This window comes from Megalops cyprinoides, chromosome 2, assembly GCF_013368585.1.
Source record: "Megalops cyprinoides isolate fMegCyp1 chromosome 2, fMegCyp1.pri, whole genome shotgun sequence".
NCBI lineage: Eukaryota > Metazoa > Chordata > Actinopteri > Elopiformes > Megalopidae > Megalops > Megalops cyprinoides.
In genome coordinates this window covers 61,172,973-61,197,203 of record NC_050584.1, presented here as the reverse complement: position 1 = coordinate 61,197,203, position 24,231 = coordinate 61,172,973, and the positions used below count along the sequence as shown (strand labels likewise).

General features: G+C 40.7%; 2 protein-coding genes across 2 annotated transcripts; one reads left to right on the top strand and one right to left on the bottom strand.

The window, feature by feature from the left end:
• Positions 1 to 1,709: 1,709 nt before the first annotated feature.
• Positions 1,710 to 10,152, top strand: LOC118771943 (mycocerosic acid synthase-like). The gene is made up of 6 exons (XM_036520133.1): positions 1,710 to 1,767; positions 1,991 to 2,144; positions 2,561 to 2,721; positions 3,577 to 3,780; positions 4,074 to 4,255; positions 4,579 to 10,152. Exons 1-6 carry the CDS (start codon positions 1,710 to 1,712, stop codon positions 10,150 to 10,152), a joined length of 6,333 nt encoding a protein of 2,110 aa, XP_036376026.1.
• A 2,149-nt stretch (positions 10,153 to 12,301) lies between these two features.
• LOC118771935 (patched domain-containing protein 3-like) lies at positions 12,302 to 20,612 on the bottom strand. The gene is made up of 5 exons (XM_036520121.1): positions 19,911 to 20,612; positions 17,430 to 17,557; positions 16,227 to 16,372; positions 14,598 to 16,133; positions 12,302 to 12,309 (listed from the first exon to the last, which is right to left on the bottom strand). The coding sequence occupies exons 1-5, from the start codon at positions 20,610 to 20,612 to the stop codon at positions 12,302 to 12,304; spliced, it is 2,520 nt and encodes an 839-aa protein (XP_036376014.1).
• Positions 20,613 to 24,231: the final 3,619 nt, after the last annotated feature.

Here is a 24,231-nt window from a genome sequence, read left to right as displayed (position 1 = left end):
CCTAGATATCCACACTTCTAGGCCCGGAGCCTGGTTACCAATGGATTTTCTCATGGAGTTATTAGTCTCCATTGCAGAATGCAGTCGCAAGGCGCTCCCTTTAATATAAAAGCTGAGCAAATTTTCTGAGAAGATGAAGCACTTCTGGAGACAAGATGAAACTTTTCTGTATTAACTGACAATACTATTGTAATATACACCATCCTGACTTACCTGACTACTAAACACTAAACTGACAAGTTAGAAATGCCATTAGGCTGCCAAATCTTTTTAGTTTTTAAAAGGGGAAAATACTACCACACACTTACTTCAAAATTTTCTCTCACATTAATAATGGGGCTGGAGTAACAGTAACAGATGATATGGAAGTTTGTACATGCATCAGCCATATGCATTGCAATATTTGACAGTATTGTTCTTTATAAGCAACCATCAATTTGAAGTTCAGTGTAGAGGAATTTTATGACACCTCACACAAATAGCTGGTTGATGCACTTTAACATTGATGGCTGCCCATGGTCTGCACCAGTGAGTGGCAGAGGTGGAAAACTCTGAAAGTAAAAGTCCTACCATGTATTTGTTCTAGCCATTCACTAAACAAGGTTATTTCACTAATTAGCTCCTCTACTTGGCTGAAGAGTTCTGCTTATTAAATTCAGCTGGTGTAGTGCATGGCTCGAACAAATACGTGGCAGGACTACTTTTTGAAACCGGGGTTTCCACCTCTGGTGAGTTGTAAGCTGCGTTTTAACCGAACGCGGATTTTAACCTTCCTCGCGCCGGTTTGATCGCTTGCCTGAAAAATGAACAAGCGAATTTCGTGCACGTCACAGCAAGCATTTTTGATTGCCAACGCTGCTAGCAAGTTGCTGAGATTTCTGGAAAGCGGGCCTGGCTTCTAGGCCCTACTTGAAGGTGATTGGCTTTCGTCAGGCGAAATTTTCGCTCGAGATGAACATTTTTAAGTCAATCGAACGGTTGCGAACGCGTAGCGATTTCGCGTCGCTTTAAGGTCTACATATACAGCGCGTTACGATTTTTTCGCATCGCTTTGTATGCCTGTTCAGCTAGTTTTGCAGCGATTCCGCCCATTCGCCTGCTGCCATTGACTTTTCATGCGTTCGCGTTGCTCGTAAATTTCGCCTCACGTTCGGTTAAAACGCAGCTGTACGACTAGCTGTCTTGCAAAGTGGTCCTAATTGTGACGCAGTTGTGTCCGCTCTCTCATGGCATTGTGTGCTGTCCATTTGCAGCTGTATTTATACAATGGTCATGTCATGATATTCAGTGTGCATAGACCTAGAAAATGCATTCAGTAAAGTCGTGCCAACTAATTAGTTACCGCTACATCAGATATCACCATACAGTACGTAAAATTGGATTTAAGGATGAATACACACCAAACGGGCCATGCATTTTAATGAATATGAGCGCAGGTCATCAATCATAAATGGTTGTTTTAGGCGAGTGTGGAGTTTGCCGATAGTTCATCCAAGTTCCTTTACAGAATCAACCATGATTACTCTTGGGCTATTGAAAGCTGTTTTCAGTCTGAGGTCTACTCTTTCATTTTGGGTGCGTTCTTCTGAAATTATTATTGGATCTGGCCTCTTGTGTGACGTGTATGATTTACATTACATTAAATGCGTTTAATTCTTTGTCCTACTTGGCAGTTTCCATACGAGACTGTCCGTTGTGAAGAATCAAATATGGAGGATTCGGATGAAGACATTGCTGTAGTGGGTATTGGCTGCAATTTCCCCGGTGGTAAGTGGTGTACACCCTTAAAAACCTTTATCGATTTCAGATGACAGGTTTCCACGGAGATAATTGGGTCTGCTCATTTTCAGAATCCTGTGATTACAAATGTGTGTGTGCACACTCACACATGCACACACAGAGAAATATCTTCACCCTGAGCTAAACCTTTGAGTATAAATAAAGATATAGATGTTTTTATAATAACGGTGGAAACGATACTATCACCCAGGGGAAGGACTTGACAGTTTCTGGAAGGTTCTGTCGGAGGGAAGGAACTGTGCGGTGCAGATTCCAGATGACAGGTTTGACAGCACGTTCTGGTACGACCCGGACGACAGCAAGGCTGGAAAATCATGCTGTGCCAAGGCAGCTCTGATTGATGGGTAAGGTTTCATTCTGCTGAGGTGGCTGCATTTAACTTATCACCAAACACCAGCACATTTGGCCAGACATGCAGACCTCTGCATGTAGCAATCCCCAGCTTACTCTTCCTTGTATATTAAATGTGCACTAATTTTTCTCTAAGCTGTGCGAATCCCCTGCTGCATAATTTAATTTGAATTTATGCATTTCACTGCCTGTCAGTAACATTATTATAACATGTACTACTTTACACATGTAATGCCCAGTGCTTTGTCCTTCCTGGGGGGTAAGGTGTGAAAACTTTAATGAATTTTACAATCAGGATAGCTGAAAACAAGGGACTAACTGTCTGAATCTTGGAGGAAGCAATCAAATTGTAAATTACTTGCAAACAAATACTGTGGCTCACTAAAATATTAAATAATCACATTTGCAGGTTCAACAAATTTGACCACAGGTTCTTTGGCATCGCTGAGGCTGAGGTGGATTTCATGGACCCCCAGCAGAAGCTCCTGCTGGAGTGCACCTACAGAGCCCTGGAGGATGCTGGGATACCAATGGAGAAGGCCAGCGGAACCAGAACCGGGGTGTTCATAGGTAATTAACGAACATGTTAGGACTCAGGCAGGGACTCAGGCGCAGACAGGAGTGGAGGATGCACAAGCGGTTTATTACAGTCCTCAGGGAGAATCCAGTAAACGCGGTCAAAAACAGGCAATGTCAAAAAACCAGGAAAGTGCAGCGGATGGTACAGAATCGTATCCAAAACTTGTGGTCGGGAAAACGGGCAAGATCAAAAGACAGGCGGGCAGAAACAAGATGAGAAAATGCTGGTTGCGAAACAGATAAACTGAGACAAACTGGCAAAGAGCTAGAAAACAGACGGAGTATAAATGCACAAGCTAACAAGCAAACGAGACACAGGTGAACAAGCGGGCAAGTGAAACAGATGAGCAGTCAAGCCACAGGCAGAGAAACAAGGGGCGGGGCAGGGAAACGAGAGCACTGAAAACAAATTATCATTATTTCCTTTTTACAGTTACAGCCACAAAGTATACAGTATACAATGTTTAAAAATTGAACAAGACCACTTTCAATTTTTGGTAAATGTGACTTCGGTAAAGCGATTTGTTTCTTGAGATTCTCTTACTGAAGGTAAAGTGTGATCAGCTGTAAATTAGGAAAGCGGCTATTTACACAAATGTAGTTACTGTCCAGTAAACATAAATGTCAGAGCTGTTTTAACAAAAATGGAAGAACTGTATATATGAGTCCAGGCAGTGAGCTGTGCAATTAATGACAGTTGACATAAAAAAGCTGAAAAAAATTAATGATGGATTTGTTTAATGAATGTGTACAGTATTTAGTGCAGTTTATCAACACTTCAACACTGTAAAGCAAAGCAGCATGAAGGTACTGAACATGTTTTTCATGGCAAACGCTTTCTTCTAGGTCTCATGAACAGAGATTATGAGAAGGGACTGAACAGGAATGCTGACACAATAACACACTACAACGGCACAGGGACAGCCATGAGTATAGCAGCCAATAGGATCTCCTACACCTTCAACTTCACTGGACCCTCATTGGCTATTGACAGCGCATGCTCCTCCTCTCTTGTGGCTCTGCACTATGCCATCCAGGCCATTAAACAAGGTAAAACCATGTGCACTTTTGCTTGAGTGTTAAGATGTGAGCATGTGCAGTTAAAATTAGTACCTTTCCAGTCTTGCTGTCTTCATTGAGCAGCCATGCTGTGCTTACCATAGGAGACATGACCCTTCATGGTGTTGAAACGATTTCTTCCCACTAATAGGCTGGGCTCAGGACTTGGATTCCATCACCACTTGATGTGACTGTGGTTCTAGAATGCTACAAAAAAGTTCTAAATTCTTCTTGTTTGTGATGTAATGAGCTGAGATGTAAGCTGTGCTTCTTGCTCTTCCCAGGAGACTGTGAGATGGCAGTCTGTGGGGGAGTCAGCTGCATCATTGAGCCACGAGTCTTTGTTGCTCTCAGCAAAGCCAAAATGATCTCCCCCGAGGGCACCAGCAAACCTTTCTCCAGCAGAGCAGATGGCTATGGGAGAGGAGAGGGCTGTGGGATTGTCCTACTTAAGCCACTTAAAAAAGTAAGAATTGAAAAGCACAATTAATTAAAAAAGCACATGCAAGAATAAATACATGACATGATTCTTCCAGTGCTAAATATAGAATGGGTTAATGCATAGGAGCCCTCTATCCATAATTTGCTGGGGTCTTTTGATGATGAACTTAAAGCAATCTGGCATGCCCTCCCTTTCCCATGGAGCCATGGAGAGAGGCTGTGAATTGTTGTTAAAGGAAACATACCTACATAGCAGAAGAGCTGAGAAAAATGCCTTTCTGGGAAAATATTGAGGCTGTTCAGTTTCATGTCAAAGCTAATAGTAAGATAATTATCAAATTTTTTTAGGCCCTGCAGGACTTTGACCATGTATGGGGCATCATTAGCAGAACTGCAGTCAATCAGGACGGCCGCTCCGTCACTCCAATCACCAAGCCGTCCATGGCCCAGCAGGAGGAGCTGCTCCGCAGAGTTTACTCTACAGGGATTGATCCTTCACATGTCCAATACATAGAGGCTCATGGGACTGGAACTCCGGTGGGGGATCCCATTGAAGCAGGGAGCATCTCCAAAGTCATTGCCAAAGCCAGACCCCCAGGATCAGACCCGCTCTGCATCGGCTCTGTGAAAGGTAACATCGGACACACTGAGTCCGCAGCTGGAGTGGCGGGACTCATCAAGGTGCTTCTCATGATGCACCATGAAACATTGGTTCCTTCACTCTTCTACTCTGAGGATGGGGCCAGTATCGATGGCAAAGCCCTGAATCTGAAAATTCCCACCAGAGTAGAGAAGTGGGAAAAGACTGGCCCAATGGGAAGGATTGCAGGTGTCAATAACTTTGGATTTGGAGGGACAAATGCACACGCCATTGTCAAACAGCTCTCTCGTTCTCATTTCACGGAGTCATTTAGTCGCAGTTGTACCAAAATATTTGTACTCTCTGCTGCCTCTGTAAACTCTTTGAAAATGGTAATGGAAGACACAGCTCACAAGATAAGTACAGACAATACTGTAGGCCTTGATGTGCTAGTGTACACATCAGCTTGTAGGAGAAGCCACTCAAAACACAAGTACCGAAAAACATTCCTTACATCTTCTTTGAGCGATTTGGGAGAAGAGCTCAAAACTGTGATGAACAAAAACATTGCACCATCAAAGTCAGACACCAGGTTAGTGTTTGTGTTTTGTGGAAATGGGGTTACGTACAAAGGCATGTGCAAGCAGCTTTTGAAAGAAGAGCCTGTTTTCAGAGAAAAAGTGAAAGAGGTTGAGAACCTTTTCCAGAAGTACAAAAGCACCAGCATTTTACAGAAGCTGGAAAATGATTATGACAATGACAATTACTCAGAACCAGATGTTGTCCAACCCCTTCTCTTTGCAATCCAGGTTGCCATTGTTAGCCTTCTAAAGCACTGGGGTGTCAGACCTGATGCCATTCTTGGCCATTCTGTAGGAGAGGTGGCTGCTGCCCACTGCTCTGGTCTGTTGTCTCTTGAAGATGCAGTGAAGGTCATCTACTTCCGCAGTGTGTTGCAGAGCAGGGTCACAGGAGGGAAAATGCTCGTTGTCAGCAACGTAGAAGTGTCAGAAATACTGAAGCTCCTCCCTGCCTACTCTGGGAAGGTCTGCTTGGCTGCCTTCAACAGCCCTCAGTCCTGCACCCTGTCAGGTGATGCAGATACTGTAGAGAGTCTTCATCAGAAGCTGAAGATCTCATTCAACAGTAAAAATCTATTTCTTCACATTTTAGACGTCCCTGCGGCTTACCATAGCCACATGATGGATCCTATCCTGACCGAAATCGAGGACAGCATAGGTCCCCTTCAACAGAATGAAATGGAAGCAGAGTTATTTTCAACTGTGACAGGAAAGGTGTTTTCCCAAGGGGATTTTAGCACAGGGAAATACTGGGCTCAAAATGTTCGTGAGCCAGTTGCTTTCAAGCAAGCAGTGAAATCAGCAGCCAAAGACAAGAAGAACGTAGTCTTTGTAGAGATAGGTCCCAGAAGGGCCCTGCAGAGGAACATCATGGAGACATTGGGAAATGATGTCACGGTTTTCCCCTCCGTGCAGCCAGATAAAGACCGTGAGACGCTGCTGACTGTTGTGTCCAAACTGTTTGAGCTGGGGGTACAAGTAAACTGGGATCAGTTTTACAGAGGGTGTGAGGCACCACCTACACCTTTCCCCCGGTATCATTTTGATTGTGTAAAAAAGGAGTTGTTCTCAGATAAAGCCCGGAGGGGCAATGAATTGATGTCCAGCATTAAACATCCTCTACTGGGCACAACAGTTGATGACATGGAATTCAGTTGCAGCTTGCATTCAGATGAAGCATCCTTCATCTATGAACACAAAAACAATGGGGTTGTCATCGTGCCTGGTGCTCTGTATGTTGAACTGGGTTTCGCTGCCTTCATGGCAAGCGTAAGACCAAGATTACCCCTCAGCTGCCTACAGCTAGAGGTCAGCTTCCAAAACCCATTCATAGTCGGCAAGAATTCCCCGGAGATGAGAGTACAGCTTGAACAGGCAGATAATGGGATGAGATTCAGAGTGTTTTCTCCATTGGCTACCTATGCATCAGGGTGTGTTCAGCTTGGTGATGACGTGTCCGTTGAAGAGCGTAACATTTCCTTGGACTGCGTATTCAGACGGTGCCAGTCGGTGGTGAAAACGGAGCAAGTGTACAGCGTCCTCTCCCAGATCGGCTTTCAGTACAGCTCAGTTTTCAGAGGCCTCGGAGATGTGCACTACGGGGAAGAATTCGGGGAGGCAGCTTCCTCAGTCAGCATCCCTGATGAAATTCTTATCCAGTTGCATGACTACTGCATTCACCCGGTGGCGCTGGATTATTTTCTGCAGATGGCAGCCATAGTTGCATCAAGTGGATTCAAGTCAAAACCTGGTTTCCCTACTGCTATCGGCTCAATGACAGTATTACAACCCTTACATAAAGAAATGGTCATTTATTTAAGGGAAACCAGTGTGGGGTCAGACTATTTTGAAGCCTGTGGATGCTTTACTGGTAGAAATGGCAATGTATTAGTTGAACTGAAACATGTGAGAATCAAATATCTAGGAGGTGGTTTAAGTGTTGCTGAGGAATTTTTCTTCCAAAACAAACTGACTTCCATCTCGGAGGATGTCACTGTCAGCCACAAACCAAAAGCTTTGGTCTTTGCAGACACACTGGGTGTTGCCGAAGCACTGCAACAGCATTTGCACCCAAAGTCTTATTACATCCCCTACAAAGACCACTCAAAACCCAGCATCCCTGATTTGCTTTCAGGTTTGAAAGTATCAAAAATTGGGGAAGAATTCAAGGAGGTTTTATTCATGTGGGGCATTCAAAATCTCAGCGAACTAAAAGGAGAGGAGGTTTTGGCGCACCTGGTTAGCTGCTGTGAGATCTACCGTCAACTGCTTGTGAGATTGAGGGAGGAAAATTTCCCCCATCCTATCCGAGCTGTGACCTACAGATTAGCAGACAAGGCAGTGGACCAAATCAGTTCAGGGTTTGTGTTTCCTGGCATGATCAGATCATACGCCGCCGAAATTCCAAGTCTTTCCTTTCAGTTGATTGATGTCAGCTCTGCATTAGCTGAGGACATAAGAGCTTTGGGTCAGGTCATCCACTCGTATCCTTGCAGCAAATACCCAGAGATTGTAATAAACAAAGGTAAGCTGTATGCTACTGAGGTGACACGCACACCTCTGAAATTGACTGTCAGCAGTAACAACGGATATCAGTCCTACTATGCAGAAAATTTCACATTGCAGACTGCTGATGCCTACAAAATGACAACCTTGACAGCCATTCCCTGTGACAGGGAAAGTGATAAGGAGACGCAAACAGTTGAGGTTCAGTTAAGCAAAATCTGTGTTCACTCATCAGACTACTTCCCTGTCAGTGTTTCTGATCTGACTTTTGGTCAGACTATGTACTGGAACAAACACACATCTCAGAACCACAAGCTTCTGGCTCTCGACTTCAGTGGTACTGTTACAGCTGTGGGGAGGGATGTGAGCAAGCTGAAAGTGGGAGATCATGTTGTTTCATGCTACCCTGTAGCTGCATCCTCCAAGATTGTGATTCCCGAAGCTGCCTGCTACAGCACAAAGAAATTTCCATTTCTCAAGGAAGTACCATGTGTGTCCTACTTTGTGCTGTCGTGGGAAATCTTGCACAATTCGCTACCCAAAATAAGACAGCAGAGAAAGCTGGGTGTCATCTCATCTGAGCCTGACTCCAGTCTTGTGCAGGTCTTGGTGCTTTCAGCAAACAAGTCCGGATGGATCACTGTCGTAGGAGCACAGTCTAGTGGACTGCTGCAGAATGTGAATAGGTGTGAAACATTCATTTTCTTACCCCCATTTGATGTGTCTTCAGTTTCCATAGCGTGCAGGGTTTCCACCGCCAGGAATGTTGTTGTAGTGTGCGATAACCAGGTGTCATCTTCTCTGTCACAAAACATCTTTAGAAGTGAGAGTGAAAATGTTTGCATTCAGACTCTTCAAGTAGCCAGTGTGTTCCAGAAAGCTTATCTCAAGAAGCAGAAAGTACGCATCTCTCATTGGTTGAAATCCTTGCACCTGCAGAAGAAATCTCTAGACCTGCAAGGTGTCACGTTTGAAAGAGTGACATCTGGAAGCATTGACTTCTTGCCACTGCAAGAATCTGAATGCTACTTCTGCTCAAAGACAACGTCCATCATTGTGCTTAATGCTGGGGAAAAGAACAAGAATGAAATGTCTCACATTCCTGTGCTTGAGAATCAGAGGCAACTTTTCCAGAAGAACTCCGTGTACATAGTGACAGGGGGGCTGTCTGGGCTGGGGTTCGAAACCGTGAAGTTCATTGCTCAAAGAGGAGGGGGCTGCATTGCCATTCTTTCTAGAAGAGCTCCTTCCTCTCAGATGCATCTTGAGATATCTAATCTGCAGAATCAGTGTGGCGTGTCTGTCATCAGTACAGAGTGTGATGTCTCAGTGTCAGAGCAGGTTGTCAGTTCGATCGCTCTCATTGGACAGAGGTTTCCCACCTGTCCAATCAGAGGAGTGTTTCACAGCGCTGTCGTCTTACATGACGGGCTACTGGAAAGTCTTGACGGATCCCTCTTTGAAAAAGTCCTGAAGCCGAAAGTCGTTGGAGCTCTGAATCTGCATCACGCAACAAGGCACTGCAAGCTGGATTACTTTGTGTGCTACTCCTCCATCACCTCATTTACTGGTAGTTCAGCTCAAATCAACTACGCTGCAGCTAATTCGTTCCTTGACATGTTGTGTCATTATCGGAGAAACCTTGGACTTGCAGGACAGTCCATTAACTGGGGGGCTTTGAATGTCGGCCTCCTGCTGAACAAGGATAATTTGCAGAAGTTTCTGGAGGCCAAGGGCATGATGGTTATGGGGGTCCCAGAAATTCATGAGGGCCTGGAACACAGTTTGTTGCTAAACAATCCCCAACAAGTTGTGTGCAAGTTCAACTTCAGAATCATGAACAGTCACGTCCTTTCTCAAAACAGATACCAGAGAATGCGTTTCCTCACACTGATCACCGAAGAATTCAAAAATGCGAAAATTCCAGAGCCCCAGGTTCAGCAGTTAGTTACCCCTTCCTTACCAAGAGAGTATATCAGGTCAGTACTCAGTGAAACCTGCAATGTGGAACTGGACGAGCTAGATGATAATACTGCGCTTTCTGCTCTCGGCGTAGACTCAATGCTAGCCATGACTCTGCAGAACGTCATCTTCCAACAAAGAGGAGTCAGTGTTCCCCTTGTCAAATTACTGGACCCAAACAGCACCCTGTCCACTTTGGTATTACTCCTGGTGGAAGCGGACAAGGGTGCAGTTCAGAGAGAGGACCTAAGCCAGATTTTGGAATCGAATAATAATGAGTATACACAGCTGTGAAAGAGATTTTATTTTGCATGTAACATTTAATTAATCTGTGAGTAAATCCTGTTTCACCATGTCTGTATCATTATCGGAGGCAATTTTCTCACGTAGAATGGCCCCCGCAGGTATTTTGGTACAGCATGCATTAACAGACTTGCTTTTTTCACAGTTGTGGCCATTAAGTAGAGGTTGTGTTAAATATTATTCTACTCAAAAGCAAAAGTCTAACAATATAAGTCAAGGTTTTTGTGACCTTGTCCAAGGTGCAGAAGGTCTTCTCGATCACCCAAATGTATTTAATTCATAACCTTTTACTTTAAGTAAACCTTAATTTTAATTTATCGATCTTACCTCAAAATCTACCATTGGAAAATGTGTTTCTGCATCATATTGTAGTTGCACACCTGCACATTGACCTTTTGTGTAATGCAGTATGTTTTAAAGGTGTTACAAATAAGTAATATAATATCAATAATGTCAATAAAATGGGGATCTGTATAAATCTTGGGAGTTAATATCATTTTGCAAGATACCTGCCTGTTTGACTTATTCATATAATTTCATATTCATGCTTAAAATGCTTTTTTTCTGCATCTGTAATATTGCTGTTTTCTGTCTTCTGTTTTCTGTGTGCCTCTACAAAGACCATGTCAAAGAGACCATTCCCAGTTTTTTTTTCTAGAAAATCATTCCTGTCCTGTTCTCCCAGTTGTAATAGCTGAAAGCTGAGGCAGATGCTTTGGGTCTGGATTTGAGTGTCACGTAAGTCACAACAGGAAAATTAGGGGGAAAAAATCAAATGAAAATATATACTTGGCAGCACTCTGAGGAACTATGGTAGAAATATGAAATGTTGTATGGTGCAGGTGCTCAGAAAATTGAAACTGAATAAATTGAAGCTAAAGCGCACAAATTCTCCAGGATCAGTACTGCCCACCTCTATGTTTTGTATTTATATTGTGAAATGTGTGTATTTAATTGATGTGATTATTGTTTTTTTTTGTATTTGTATTTCTCTTATGTTTCTAAATAAAATCATTTGGGAAAGGTGTTCCCTGGATGCCAACATTTTGGACCACTAGTGCTTCATCACCATCACGCACACATGCATGTTCCCATCCTGATATCGACGCCTACTTTTGTAGTGACTTTTGGTGAGCTGAGCGTATAGTGCACGTGAATGTGAGCTCAGAGTGGTGATCTGTGGTCAGCAACACAGTTTGGTCAACATAGGAACTCACAGTATTGGCCACAGTGGAGATTTTCAGGAACATAACCTAACATGTATGCAAGCAATTGCTCAACATTCAAGCCTTATGATGTCATATAATCTGATCTTTATTTTTTCATGTTTATTCTGGAGTTATGGTAGACCATGTAGAGTGCATGTTGCACTGCATTTCAGTGTAAATCCCTTCATCATTAATGGATACACATAGAGCTGTAGCTAGACACACACTCATAAGAGACGGAATGTACACATTAATCAATATACAAGTGTTGTATGATGCTATTACAAACAGGTGTTAAATAATAGGAAAATACCTGAAGCGTGTTACTGCATGAGATGTCTGTAATAGACATAGCAGCGTACCTGAGCAGACCCAAAGCATGGGCCAATGATAAGATTGCAATCCATCTACAATGTATTTATGAGCAAGTACAATTGTACTGGATGCATAAATGAATGGTGACATCTGCTGGATGTTCTGCAAACAGTATAGTTAAGGTTTTGCATATTGTGGTTTGTTATAACACCATACTCTCAATAATTTCTGACCTTGACAAAGGGTCTAAGATCAGCTTACCCAACTCCATTGTAAACCCTATTCATGTAGTGCAAAAGACTGATTGGTCACTTAGGATAGAAGTATCAACAGCTATCAATCCCAAACGCAACTGTACAAGTTTTTCCAGTTTAACTTTAAGCCTATGCGTAGAATATGTGATTATGATTACTGTTAAACATTGTATTGAATGCCTTCATTCAGGGTGGCTTTCAGCACATCAAGGGTATATACAGTGCATTCCACTTACAAGAATCAATAACATATAGGTATCAAAAATACTAGAATAAAATCACCCCTGTTCTAATGCTAAAAGACATTCATTTGTAATTCTGCTTACATCCAACCACTCATAAGAACATGGCAGCCATTTTGCATCAGAGGCCTATAGACACAGTTGGAAAAATGGGCAGTAGTCACACAGCCCTCATCAAGCTAAGAAGCCTTGGTCAGTACTGCTTTTCCAGTCTGTAGTTTACAACACATGTTTCTTTTGCCGTATCTGTTTGGATGACTCAGGTTTCACCTTCATAGACACTGTGCGACTCCCCTCCCTGTGATTCTGTCTAGCTGGCATAACGGTACTGATCCGTTCCTCTGGGTGTCTGATCCCAAGTCCAATCAGGTTTCAATCATCATTCATCTGCTCGTGATTATTGATGTCACTGATCATATTGATCTGTGGATGTAGATAATGGTCTCTGTGTGTCATCAAAGGTGGAGCATAAACATGGTCTATGGGTAAACTCCCTGTTCTGTTGGTAATCCACCGGTGGTAGATATTGCACACAATTTACTTATGCTGTATGGATTTGGATGACGTTAGTTTTGACTTTGTGAGCACTGTGTGGCCTTCGCTCCCTTCTGGTCAGGTTAGCTGACACACCAGCCCTGATAAAAGCAATCTCATAAATACAGTGATTGTTTACTGGTTTATGGATGCTACGCCTGTGCAGTCAAGGTCAGGTTATTCATCATATATTATTAGAATGTTTTTTCCTTATTGTTTTAGCCCCGTGTAATCGTGCTGAAAATATCGTTCAGCACTGTGTTCAGAATGTCCCGATCGATTAATAATTAAGCTCCACAAACAACTTACAGGAATCATTTTACCTCATTAAATTACCTGGCTGTTACACGATGAGGATAAAATCAAGGTCAGGCTTAAGTATTTTTGTTTTCATTCCGTGCATAATTACTACATATTAAAACTATCATATCTTTCTTATTGTCTCCTTATTGTCATTAATTGCAATTTAAACCCAAAGAAAGTTTTTATTATTGTTCTTATACATTTTCCTTTAATTCCATGTTACTTTCTCTATTGTTTTTAATAAGTGTCATCCTACATTTTGTTTCCAGCTTTTTTATATTCTCAGAGCTCTCATTCTCCAATATTTTTTTCAGTACAGTGCTTTGGTAATAAGTTAGTATCTATTTTATGCTAAATTCTGCTATCCTTCATGATTAGCAAATTGATTTACTGTAGATTTACTTGAGCAGTAGAATAAAATGATAAAACAAACACTTTTTTCAAGAATGATAATGTTAATGTTAATATGTTAAAGACTACACTTGACACAAGATAAACTGCAGAGGCAAACTTCACAGACAAAGAGAATCAATGACTAAAAATACGATAATTATTAAGATCTCCTTATACAAAAAGTAATGTGAAAATGTAAACACTTTATTATAGACATTACATAATAATGAAACCGTTTGACCTCAACATCTTTGAATACAATTAATCATGGCGTGATCATTATTTTAGGTATTTCTAAATGTCTGTCTGTAAATTGTATCTGTAAAGGGCATGTTCATTCTGAGTGAAATGTCAGATTGTAGACACAAAACACACACACACACACAACAATATATACATACATTAGATAGATGTGTGTGTGTGTGTATACATATATATATATATATATATATATATATATATATATATATATATATATATATATATATATATATGATGCTTCAAAAAACATGCATGCCATGCAATTCATATTTAGCAGCTGGATACTGAAAACAATTTTAAACAAAAATGACCTAATTTTGTATTTTCCACCATTTTATCACAAGTTAACAGAAATTTTTGAGAGACCCAGGACCTTGGTTTAACATCTCATCTGAAAATTGTCTCCTACAGCTTAGTTTCCCATGCACTGGTGCAAGAGGGAAACCAAATGGTGAACCAAATCCGCTTTCAACAGTACACCTGAGAACTGGTATCAAGCTATGTCATGGGCAGTCCTCATAATCTTCAGGAACTTTCATCTCTAAATTCTGAGGATTGTAATCTACTGATCTGAAAGATGGATTGACATGTGAGTTGATTTGAAACACATCGCTCCTGACAATTGTCAGTTCTCCAGTTTTAAAAAGTACAAAGCAGGAACATTGCATTCAACATGTGGCACATGGACTTACTGTGATGAAACAAGGTAGCACTGCTGAAAAATGACCAATGACACCTGAGAACTGGTAGCAAGCTATGTTATGGGCAGTCTTCATAATGTTCAAAAACTTTCATCTCTAAATTCTGAGGATTGTAATCTACTGATCTGAAAGATGGATTGACATATGAGTTGATTTGAAATGCGGTGCTCCTGTTTTGGCCAGAACACACTGAGCAGATTACCATATTTCTTCGTCTATTTTTACCATCATCCAGCTGTTTGTTGCCACAGCATCCAAATAAGGTCAAAAACACAGGAATAAAAACAATTCCATGAACCATCCCAAAGAGGATGACCAGGAACATGATCTTGAAGAAGGTTCTGAAGATGTAGCTCTTTGAAGCAGACAGCACCACCACCCCCAGTATGGTAGAGACTGCCCCCTGCACTATAGGATAGCCCAGGGAAAAGAGCGCCTCAACAGCCTTCTCATTGGCACTCGGCTTACTGCTCGAGACAAAGGCGTATGAAATGTGTGCAGAGAAGTCCACTGAGAAGCCAATGCAGATAACCAGATTAATCATGGATATGGAGTCCAGATTAACATCCCACAAAGCCATGAAACCGGCTACACCCACAATGACAGAGGCGATGGCAAAGGTCACCCACAGAGAGCAGAGAGGGTTTGGAATCAGCAGGAGGGAGATCACCAACATGGCTGCCGTGGCAACTGCAACATTCTGGATGGTGTTACTAACTATGACAGCATACTGGTCATAGTAAATAAATGCAGGGTGATAAACCAGCAACGGAACTTCTTCACACTTCTCAGCAGTTTCCCTCAACTCATTCAATAATTTCTTCTCATCCACTGAAGTGACAATGTTTACAGTCGGGATAAAGAAACGAGAGGCATATATACTACCATTAGTGAAGTTCACATCTTGCTGGAACCCTGATATTTGTAGAAACTCTGGTAAATGCTCCTTGAATATCTTTTCATCCTTTAAATTGAAATCAGATTGATTTCCAAATATCTCATATGATTGGAGCCACGATGGTGTTGTCATCTCCTTGTTAACATTAGGTAGACTTTCAAATCTTTCAAGACAAGCGTCAAGATTGCTAAGTGATGTTTCATCCCAGTACAGATACTCTCCTTTTACAACTACCATAACATTGGGACCATACTCTGAAAAGTAGCTGTCTTCATCATCATAATAGTTACCAACGTATGAACCATCGGCTGCCAGATTTTTGAGGTCTATGCCTTCCTCCATTTGGCGGCATCCATAAATACTACCAGCCAAATACCCAGCATAGAGCAGTATCACTAACACTTTGGTGTAGGAGTTTGTCAGAATTGGGCCGTAGTACTCTTTGAATAAGTCATTTACAGGCATCGGTACCTCAGCCCCAGTTTCTTTATCATAAGCACCTCCCATGCAGCAAACTTTGCAGTGCTCAGGAGTGTCGCCAGGTTTTGGAATCTTCATGCAGGTCAGCCAGTGTCGGTTGCTCTTTTCTCTCCTTCCATTCAATGCCATAAAGGCACCAAAGAATGTGATGTTGTAGAGGTAGCAGAAGAGGACAGCTGTGCTAGTGTACATACAGAAGGACTGGACAGAACGGAAGGGAGTCATGAGGCCGATGTAGAAAGCCAAGGCATCTGTCAACGTGGTGATGGTGATGGAGACGGCCGCCTCTTTGTATGTTTCTGCGAGGCGATCCTCAACACTGTCATGAACGTGTGTCCTCTGCCAGAAGGAGATCATGATGAACGTGTTGTCGACGCCGATCCCTTGGAAAACAATTGAATTGTGTTATTGATCGAATCACGGTATATAAAAATCTGTTTGCTGTAACTTCTCAGAAGGAGAGCTTGTAATCTTACCAAGTATCAAAAAGGGGGCAGTGGCCACAGTCATAGCAAAGGGCATGCCGATGTACAGCAGCATCCCGAAACTGGACAGCACTGCCAGGCCAGCAGAGAGCACACCAAAAGTAGCCACCCAAACCTTGTTCCTCACACTGTCCAGCCTGACATGATGGAAGAAAATATGGGAAACGTGGCAAACATTAGCATTTCAGTCTTTCCTGATTTATTTCAAATGGGTTTTAACAGCACCAAGATTGTTTTATCCTTGAACCAGCTTCACACATTCATCACCATCCCATACAAAACTGTACGACATGCACAGTCTTACTTGTATGACATTTGCAACTGGAGTCAATCAAGCTAATACAACCTGTTGACATTGCATGGGATGGAATAAATTAATTCATCTCATTTCAGAATTAAACATCTGCCTGCTTTTTCTTTAAGAATGGTTGGCAAGCACAGATTGCAAGTAGTCATTTCATTCATTGTTGTTTACATCTATGATTACGTCTATGTAGAAAGAGTGGAGTTGCTCAACAAGTTGTTCAACAAGTATACTTCTTATTTGGCTTATAACTGGATACTCATGTGGTTCTGTGGTCTCTGAGGTGGCACTATATGCTTAGTCTAGTACAGTGTGTATTGGAGAGACCTTAGTAGTGAGTAAACTCTTTAGCTGTGTAATAACCTGGTTTCCAGTTTGCCAATTTGTTTGCTAATTAACCACGGAGCTAATTATTTTGCTAGCTATATCAAACACAGGGCAGAAAACTATCAAAACTGATTCAATACTAAATATTATTAGTAGTGATGCTATTCATTATTATTGCTGTTCATTACATTACATCATTTAGCAGACGCTCTTACCCAGAGTGACTTCCAAATAAGTGCATCACTATGCTATTCAAAACCTACTCTCTTTAATCTTTGGTTTATGGCCAATACTCAGACTCATACCTCAGGGGAATATTCCTGCTTCTTTTGGTACTACATACAGTATAAATAGTATTACCACCAGTATACCAGCAATATTAGCAGTTTAACTATGGAAAAAAACATGTATCAAATCTGACATGTCATTGTGTCCTGAATGTTTACGATATAAAAATTCTACAGACCTTCTACAGTAACCCCGTTTTCCTGACAAGCAAAATTCTAGTATACTCAAATGCTTGTTGAAAAGCTGTCTAAAAAGGTGCATCTGAACACACATACCTCATGCAAGATATAATTGAGAAGGTAATGGCCAGGGTATATGTGATTGAAAAAAATGGGATCACAGACTTTGAATTGCCCTCAAACTCCTCCTGCCTTGATATGGAGGTGAAGTATGACACAGACACCTGCAAAGACACACAATGGAATGTAAATAAAATAAAAAATAAAAAAAAAGCATTTAATGTGTACACATTCCCCGCCAAATATACCCATCTCCCTCTTTGTTTCTAGATCTATTATGCATTCAGTGCAAACACTCATAAGATAGAGAACACCAAATCATAACGTCTGACCCTGCTTAAAATTTTCAGCTGTTTCAGTTTGACTAGGAAGATTTGAATTACGGATATTTGCAATACATATCCAGTCTAGCTATTAAATATTAAAACGGCTTACCATAGGCGGGGCCCGTTTGGACTGCGGGGCCCCCCCGCCTGGCGGGGGCTGCGGGGGTATAGCCTACTTTACTGCCCAGCTTATTAATTTAACTTTTCTTTAGACTACTTTAAAAAGACGGCTTTGGCGCCCCCATGCATTGCATAAGTCATGGCATTTGGCATTGCATGTCCATTTGGTAAGATTAATGTCTATTTTTGGCTTACCCAGCAGTATGAACACAAAAGCTTCCATGTAGGTACGCATAAAGCGTACGTTTTTAGTTGCTCTTGTGATAAAAGACGTAAACTCAAGTGCAGTAGTTTTCCTTTGAAAAGTTCTATTTAAAAGTGTAAAATACTTCATTCATAAAATCTTTAGTTTTTCTGACACTGAAATAAATCGGATATAATCGTAATATTGCGGACGCAAATCCTGCTGTGACTTACATAATAGCCAACCCCAGACGCCGACTATGGCCTACTGTAGCCCTACTAACAGGGCCGGCCCGCGGCATAGGCAGTATAGGCAAATGCTAAGGGCGCCGACCATCCAGAGGGCGCCAAAAACGGGGGAGAAAAAAAAAAAATTACTCTTCTTAAAACTAGTTGGTATTATATATCTTAATAGGAAGATAATGAGCCAAAAATATCTAACTGCACAGCAAACCCTATTAAATATGAATAAAAATAATAATAAAAATGATTATCACACTTTACTTTCTTGAGATGCTCCCCCTTCCCCCCGGACTAATTAGACTCTACCTGCTGGCGGAGGGGGGAGGGGGGAGGGGGGGCACGCATTAACGTGACCCCAAAAGCAAGCTCGACAACAAGACAACGACGACAGGACAACAACAACATGTCAAAACGTCCCAAACTGTCTGGTGCCCAGGGGAGGAAAAAAAGAAAAGAAGAGGAGGAAAAAGAGAGAAAGACAGAGGTAATGTTACAATAAAGGTGATGTAATGACATTATTTGTACGTAGGAGAACAACGACACGTTGTTAACCAAACATGGTTTGCTAATCAATAAATAGCTAGCGTGAACTGTTTTAACTTCAGTTAGGCTAATGGCATGTTACGAAGGACCAAAGCTGTTATGAAAAATGGCACTCCCACCCAGCTTCCAAATATGTAAATATTATAGGGTCAGCAAGAGTTAAAATTAAAATAAAACTTGTTTACATTTTTATTGAAAACTGGTTAGCTCACGTTTTCTTAGCTTGCAATATTAGCCTTAATCAAAAAGCTAACGTGTTATTCCTTTTCCTATAGTTTTAAGCCTGCACAGTGCACATCATTCCTGTTATAGCATACCTTAGCATTCCTACATTCTATATTATAGTGCAGTTTACTACTTCTTTGCATTCTGCTAATCAGCATTTCCTTGTAATGACAAAAATTGAATCTTATATCATTTGCATATCAGAAAAGTATTAAACATGTACAGCGTAGTCATCATGCACATATCCCTTAGATTTTTAATTTGTCATATTTCAGTTTATTCTTAAAATCATATTATGTATCATATCATATTTATTATTAGATTGGTGTAATATATTCCTCTTCTCTCTTCAGATGCGCTGTTGAGGTTTCTCAGTCCCACCCCTGCAAATCTTGGGTCATCTACAGCATCAAGCGCTCCTCCTGTTTCCTCCACCTCAACAGCCGATACTGTTGTTTTTTAATATCTTATTGTGTGCAGTGCCTAATTTATATTGTATTTATAATTTATTTTATGCCACTGGTTTACACTTTTTTATTTTGTGGCTATTTAAATCTTATACTTTATTTAAGCTATTCATATTGTATTTCAAAAATTCATTTCATATTTTTATTGTATTTCTTTCTAATTTGTTCCAAGTGTTTTGATTTTGCAATCGCAAATAAAAGAATGTCGAAGACAAAGCTATTCAGTTTCTTGTGAGTATGTACACCAGCAGTCGAATTTACTCCGATGCAAGGGGGGCGCCACCTACATTTTCACCTAGGGCGCCAAATTGGTTTGGGCCGGGCCTGCCTACTAAGTCTTCAGATGCAAAATATCTGATGGTAAATTTGACCATTTTTATATTACATTCTTTAAATCGTTGTGTACCTACCTCTTTCAATTCAGGTTCCTTGGACAACGTCTCTATGAATGCTTTTAGCCATAACTCGTTTCTTGTAGAGTTGTCCTCTCTCAAAAAATAAAAAAGTCGAATAGCCTCTGCACTTTCTATGTTGTCTGAAGTAATTTTCACCCCACCAATCTCTGTCCCAAGAAATACAGACTTAGACTGAAATTTATAAAACGGAAACGTAAGACTAATGTCTTCGATTTTACTAGCATTGTAATTAACGATGTCCAAAACAGTGTTAGAAACACACGACCGACCAATTGTGGCGCAACTACTTTCATAAGATATCTGTCCATCCCCAGCTTTTATCTGCTTAACTTGTCGATCTAAACTGATAATTTCGTTAAATGCTAGTTTAGTTAAGATGTTTGATTTGGACACGACAATCAACGAGGCATACGTCCCCTCCGTATCAAGCCTCATATAAGAGAAATCCGAGTCACTCATGTTGAAGTTTTCCTGAACGAACTGTCTCTCCATCTTCGCGGGTCCGTTCACTGGTGTGAACTGGTCTTCGATGTCGTTCGCCTCTCTCTCTTCCAGATAGTAAAAGCCCCCACCAAGCCCAGCGGAGACTAGCAGTGGTATGAATAAAAACACCCACGGATACCTGCCTACAAACCGCCCGATTCCCCCAAAGCAGCGGGAAATCGGCCTTTCAATGCAGTGTGTGCGGCACTCCATTTTCCGCAACCTTTAACTTTTCTTCATACTAACTATCGATAAAAAGTGCCATGATGTAGCCTACTCTCAACGACCTCGCAGATGCGTATGTACTGGGAACAACCTGTTATCCGTTTTACTCTTTCTATTTGTAGTGGAACGTCATCAACGTAACTGTCTTGCTGACCTAGCTATATGGCAGAGTCAGCAACTTCTTGGTTAAACCTCTTTGCGCTGTAAAACATGTCCTTATCAGGTATTTTCTCACTAGCAGTTTCCTTATAGCAACAGGACAAAGGTGGTTATTTTATGACCAATATAAGTTTATGACTATATTGAGACTCAAAATAAACACATACAGTACCTTATACCTTATTCCCAAATAAATAAAAATAAAGATAAAAATGACCTCTGTAGACCGTACACTAACATTTTAATTAAAAAATAACATACAGTGCTGTAAAGTCCTTACACCGGTTTACAGTGAGAATGACTGGTATCAACAGGAGATATACATTTGGGATGGAGGTTTTGCATCAGATTGCAGATGCTGTGTCTCATTCTTTTTACGGTGCATAGACAGCAATGTGGTGTTGTGGAAAGAAGGAGCCTTTATAACCCAAGGTTGCTGGTTCAGTTCCCCACTAGGGCATTTCTGTTGCTGTACTTGGTAAGTCCTGGAAAGATACATAACCTGGAATTGTCTTAGTAAATATCAAGCTATAAAAGGATAATATTTATAAATTGTAAGAGTGTTTGCTAAGCATCTAAATGTGATTATCTTGGACAAACACATGGCAGTAGATTCCTAGAGGTCCACATATTGTTCTGTCTCATAATAAAAATGTTTAATGAGGCTCCGGTTTGGATGAGTGGGGCATTATGCAGGAAAGATGTTACACTAGGAGCATGTCAAGATGAGGCTTACCAGAAGGACTGGGAATAATGTCCCAGGGCCTGTATCGAGCAGCATGTTGTCAGGTTGCGTTCAATTAATACAAGATCATTTCTGTAGCGACGAGACACCCCTGCCCCCGTAGTTTCATACCATGATACCTCCCTCTGGATTGGAACAACATCTGGGCCACCCTCATTGACCAGTACCAAGGTAGTCTGCACAAACATTTGGCTGCACTTTGAACCACCTGTACGTCCACTTGTGGGCTTACTCTGGGAGCCAGAAGTACTTTACCTGTATTGCTCAAGTAAATATCCAGCTGTATAAATGGACAGCATGCTAGCTATTATAGTTTGCTCTGGATTCAAAAATATGATAAGCAGATGGATAAAAATATACACAAAAACCCTGTATGAATCACTCAGGCACTCACCCAAAGGTGTGGTGTAGCAAGAGGCTTGCTCTAACTAATTAATGCTAGAGTCCCTCTAGCCAGCTAGCAAATTCTACTGCACCTAAGATGATGCTATAAATACACCACAGATTTAAAGCTCACACCCTCATTAAATAAGAAGTCAAACTTATATGAGTTTTCAAGCTTCTTTGAGAGCAGCAAAGATAATTCTGCTCCTGTTCAACTGACATGTGGATGGCTGATTGACAGATACATAGTGTATATATGTATGTATGTAAGACAATATATAATAATATAATGGTGTATAATTACCATTATTCATATTATATATCAATATTATACATGGATATTTTTCTAAAATCATATATACATGAATGTCAGTCAAGAAATGCATTGAGCCATGTGTATCAACAAGCATGGTCAATATACAGTATTGTATGCTGAGTACTGTAATGGACACAAATACTGATCTTTGTGAATGAATTTTTCTGTTAAACTAACAAAGTGTTTTTCACTCACATATTTATTCCTCTAATCAGTACTATCTGAATAATCGGTCAGAAGAATTTCTAACCTTTGACCAGGAATGCAAATGAGGATTGTAAATACGATCACATGATTTCTGATATTCATTAAGAAGAAAGGCTTATCTTTTATCATGTTTGTTCAGCCATGTTATATGGGGTCATGTATAAAGTATAAAGGGTATAAAGTGTTTATAAAGAATGGACAATAAAAGCCCCATTACAAAATTACTTAGCTTGCATTGCGCTGGATCACACATTTATCTACAGCAAGTGGTCACATGAGCACTTTTGGGAAACTGACCTTGGACCATAACCCAAGTTTCCTCTTGAGGAAGTGTGATATTTAAAAAAAAAAAAAAACTGAAAAGAAGGATATTAAATACAACACAATAGTAATTTGTTTACCTAAATCAGTTTGTATTTTCAGAAAAGTATCAATCAAGTTTTAGGTAAGTTTGTCATACTACTTTATGGTATTATTGCTTTTTCTTGTTCTTCAATTAACCAATGTGTTATCCAAATGTACGAAAAAAGATACGCATGTATGAAATCATTAAGACATGTTGAGAAATGGCTTCTTTGAGACAGCCTCATTGGATTGTTGTGCGGAAAGATGTTTTGTCTACAAACATCTTGCAACTGGTCATTTTTCAGGTCAGCTTCATACTGAGAAGTTGAAGAAAGGTGTTGGTCAGCTCAGATGTTAAAATGGAAATGACTCCTTCCTAGGGTAACTTTGTGTACAAACGACTCCTTCCAAGGGTGACAGTGACATGCACTGTCTGCTCTCAACAAGACAGTGGCCCAGAGGTGTATCCCAAATATGGGAGGGGTGTGAAACGCAGTGTCTTCTAACTGCAGGTGTTTTTTTTCTCTGTGCCTTAGAAGAAGACGCACTAGTTCCTCAATTCTGTTAGAATCTCCATTTCAAAAACATAGAGAAAGACGTGGGCCTGAATTCATTTTCATACTTGAGAAACCCACTTTTATTTCTATAGGCCTGGCTTTGAGAAGACTGTGGAAAGAATTGAGCAGCAGCTTTCATTACATTACATTACATCATTTAGCAGACACTCTTACCCAGGGTGACTTACAAATAAGTGCATCACAATGCTAAGAGTAGTGGTTGAAAAGTACTGGGTCTGTAAAATACTGAGTTAAGCGCTAAACTTAAACTAAACTTTTTTATTTTTAATTTTTATTTTAGCCAAAGATGTAACATGTGTAAAACATGTGATGTGGTCACAAGCTTCACTACTATTACATTAAATTACATTCATTTGGCAGATGCTCTTATCCTGAGTGACTTGCAGCATATTAGAACATTATTATTGTTAGTACTGCTACTACGACAATGACTACTACTACTATTACTACCACCACCACCACTACTACTACTACTACTACTAATAATAATAATAATAATAAATATAGCTGTAAGCAGCAATTCTGAGGTCCAAGCAGAAATAAGCTAATTGCCTGGTTGTCTTGAATTTCATGCAGTAAAAGTCTGTGATGAAGATTTTCACAGGTCAGTGTTAAGAAGAATTTGATGCTCATTTGCATATCAATTAGTAAATGAAGCAAATGATTGGCTTGTAACGGCTATGTTTTTTGATATAGTAACTTTTCCTTCATAAATTAGACAGAAGTCAGTGTAAGGGTTTTCATACCAAGTTTTGTGTTGATCAGGCTAGTGGTTCAGAAGCACATGAGTATTAAATGTCAAAAAAACCATTATGTCACCGTTGCGATTTGATTGACACATAGCTCTGATGTTATTTGACGTAGCGACTATTC

Bases quoted from the DNA above. Each gene is read 5' to 3' on its own strand.
- LOC118771943 (XM_036520133.1), top strand. From the start codon at position 1,710: ATGGAGGATTCGGATGAAGACATTGCTGTAGTGGGTATTGGCTGCAAT. The intron at 2,722-3,576 runs GTAATTAACGAA...GCTTTCTTCTAG, and splicing joins CAGAACCGGGGTGTTCATAG to GTCTCATGAACAGAGATTAT. The intron at 3,781-4,073 runs GTAAAACCATGT...TGCTCTTCCCAG, and splicing joins CATCCAGGCCATTAAACAAG to GAGACTGTGAGATGGCAGTC.
- LOC118771935 (XM_036520121.1), bottom strand. From the start codon at position 20,612: ATGGAGTGCCGCACACACTGCATTGAAAGGCCGATTTCCCGCTGCTTT. The intron at 17,558-19,910 runs GTAGGTACACAA...GTGTCTTTGCAG, and splicing joins AGGAACCTGAATTGAAAGAG to GTGTCTGTGTCATACTTCAC. The intron at 16,373-17,429 runs GTATGTGTGTTC...CCATCATGTCAG, and splicing joins TCAATTATATCTTGCATGAG to GCTGGACAGTGTGAGGAACA.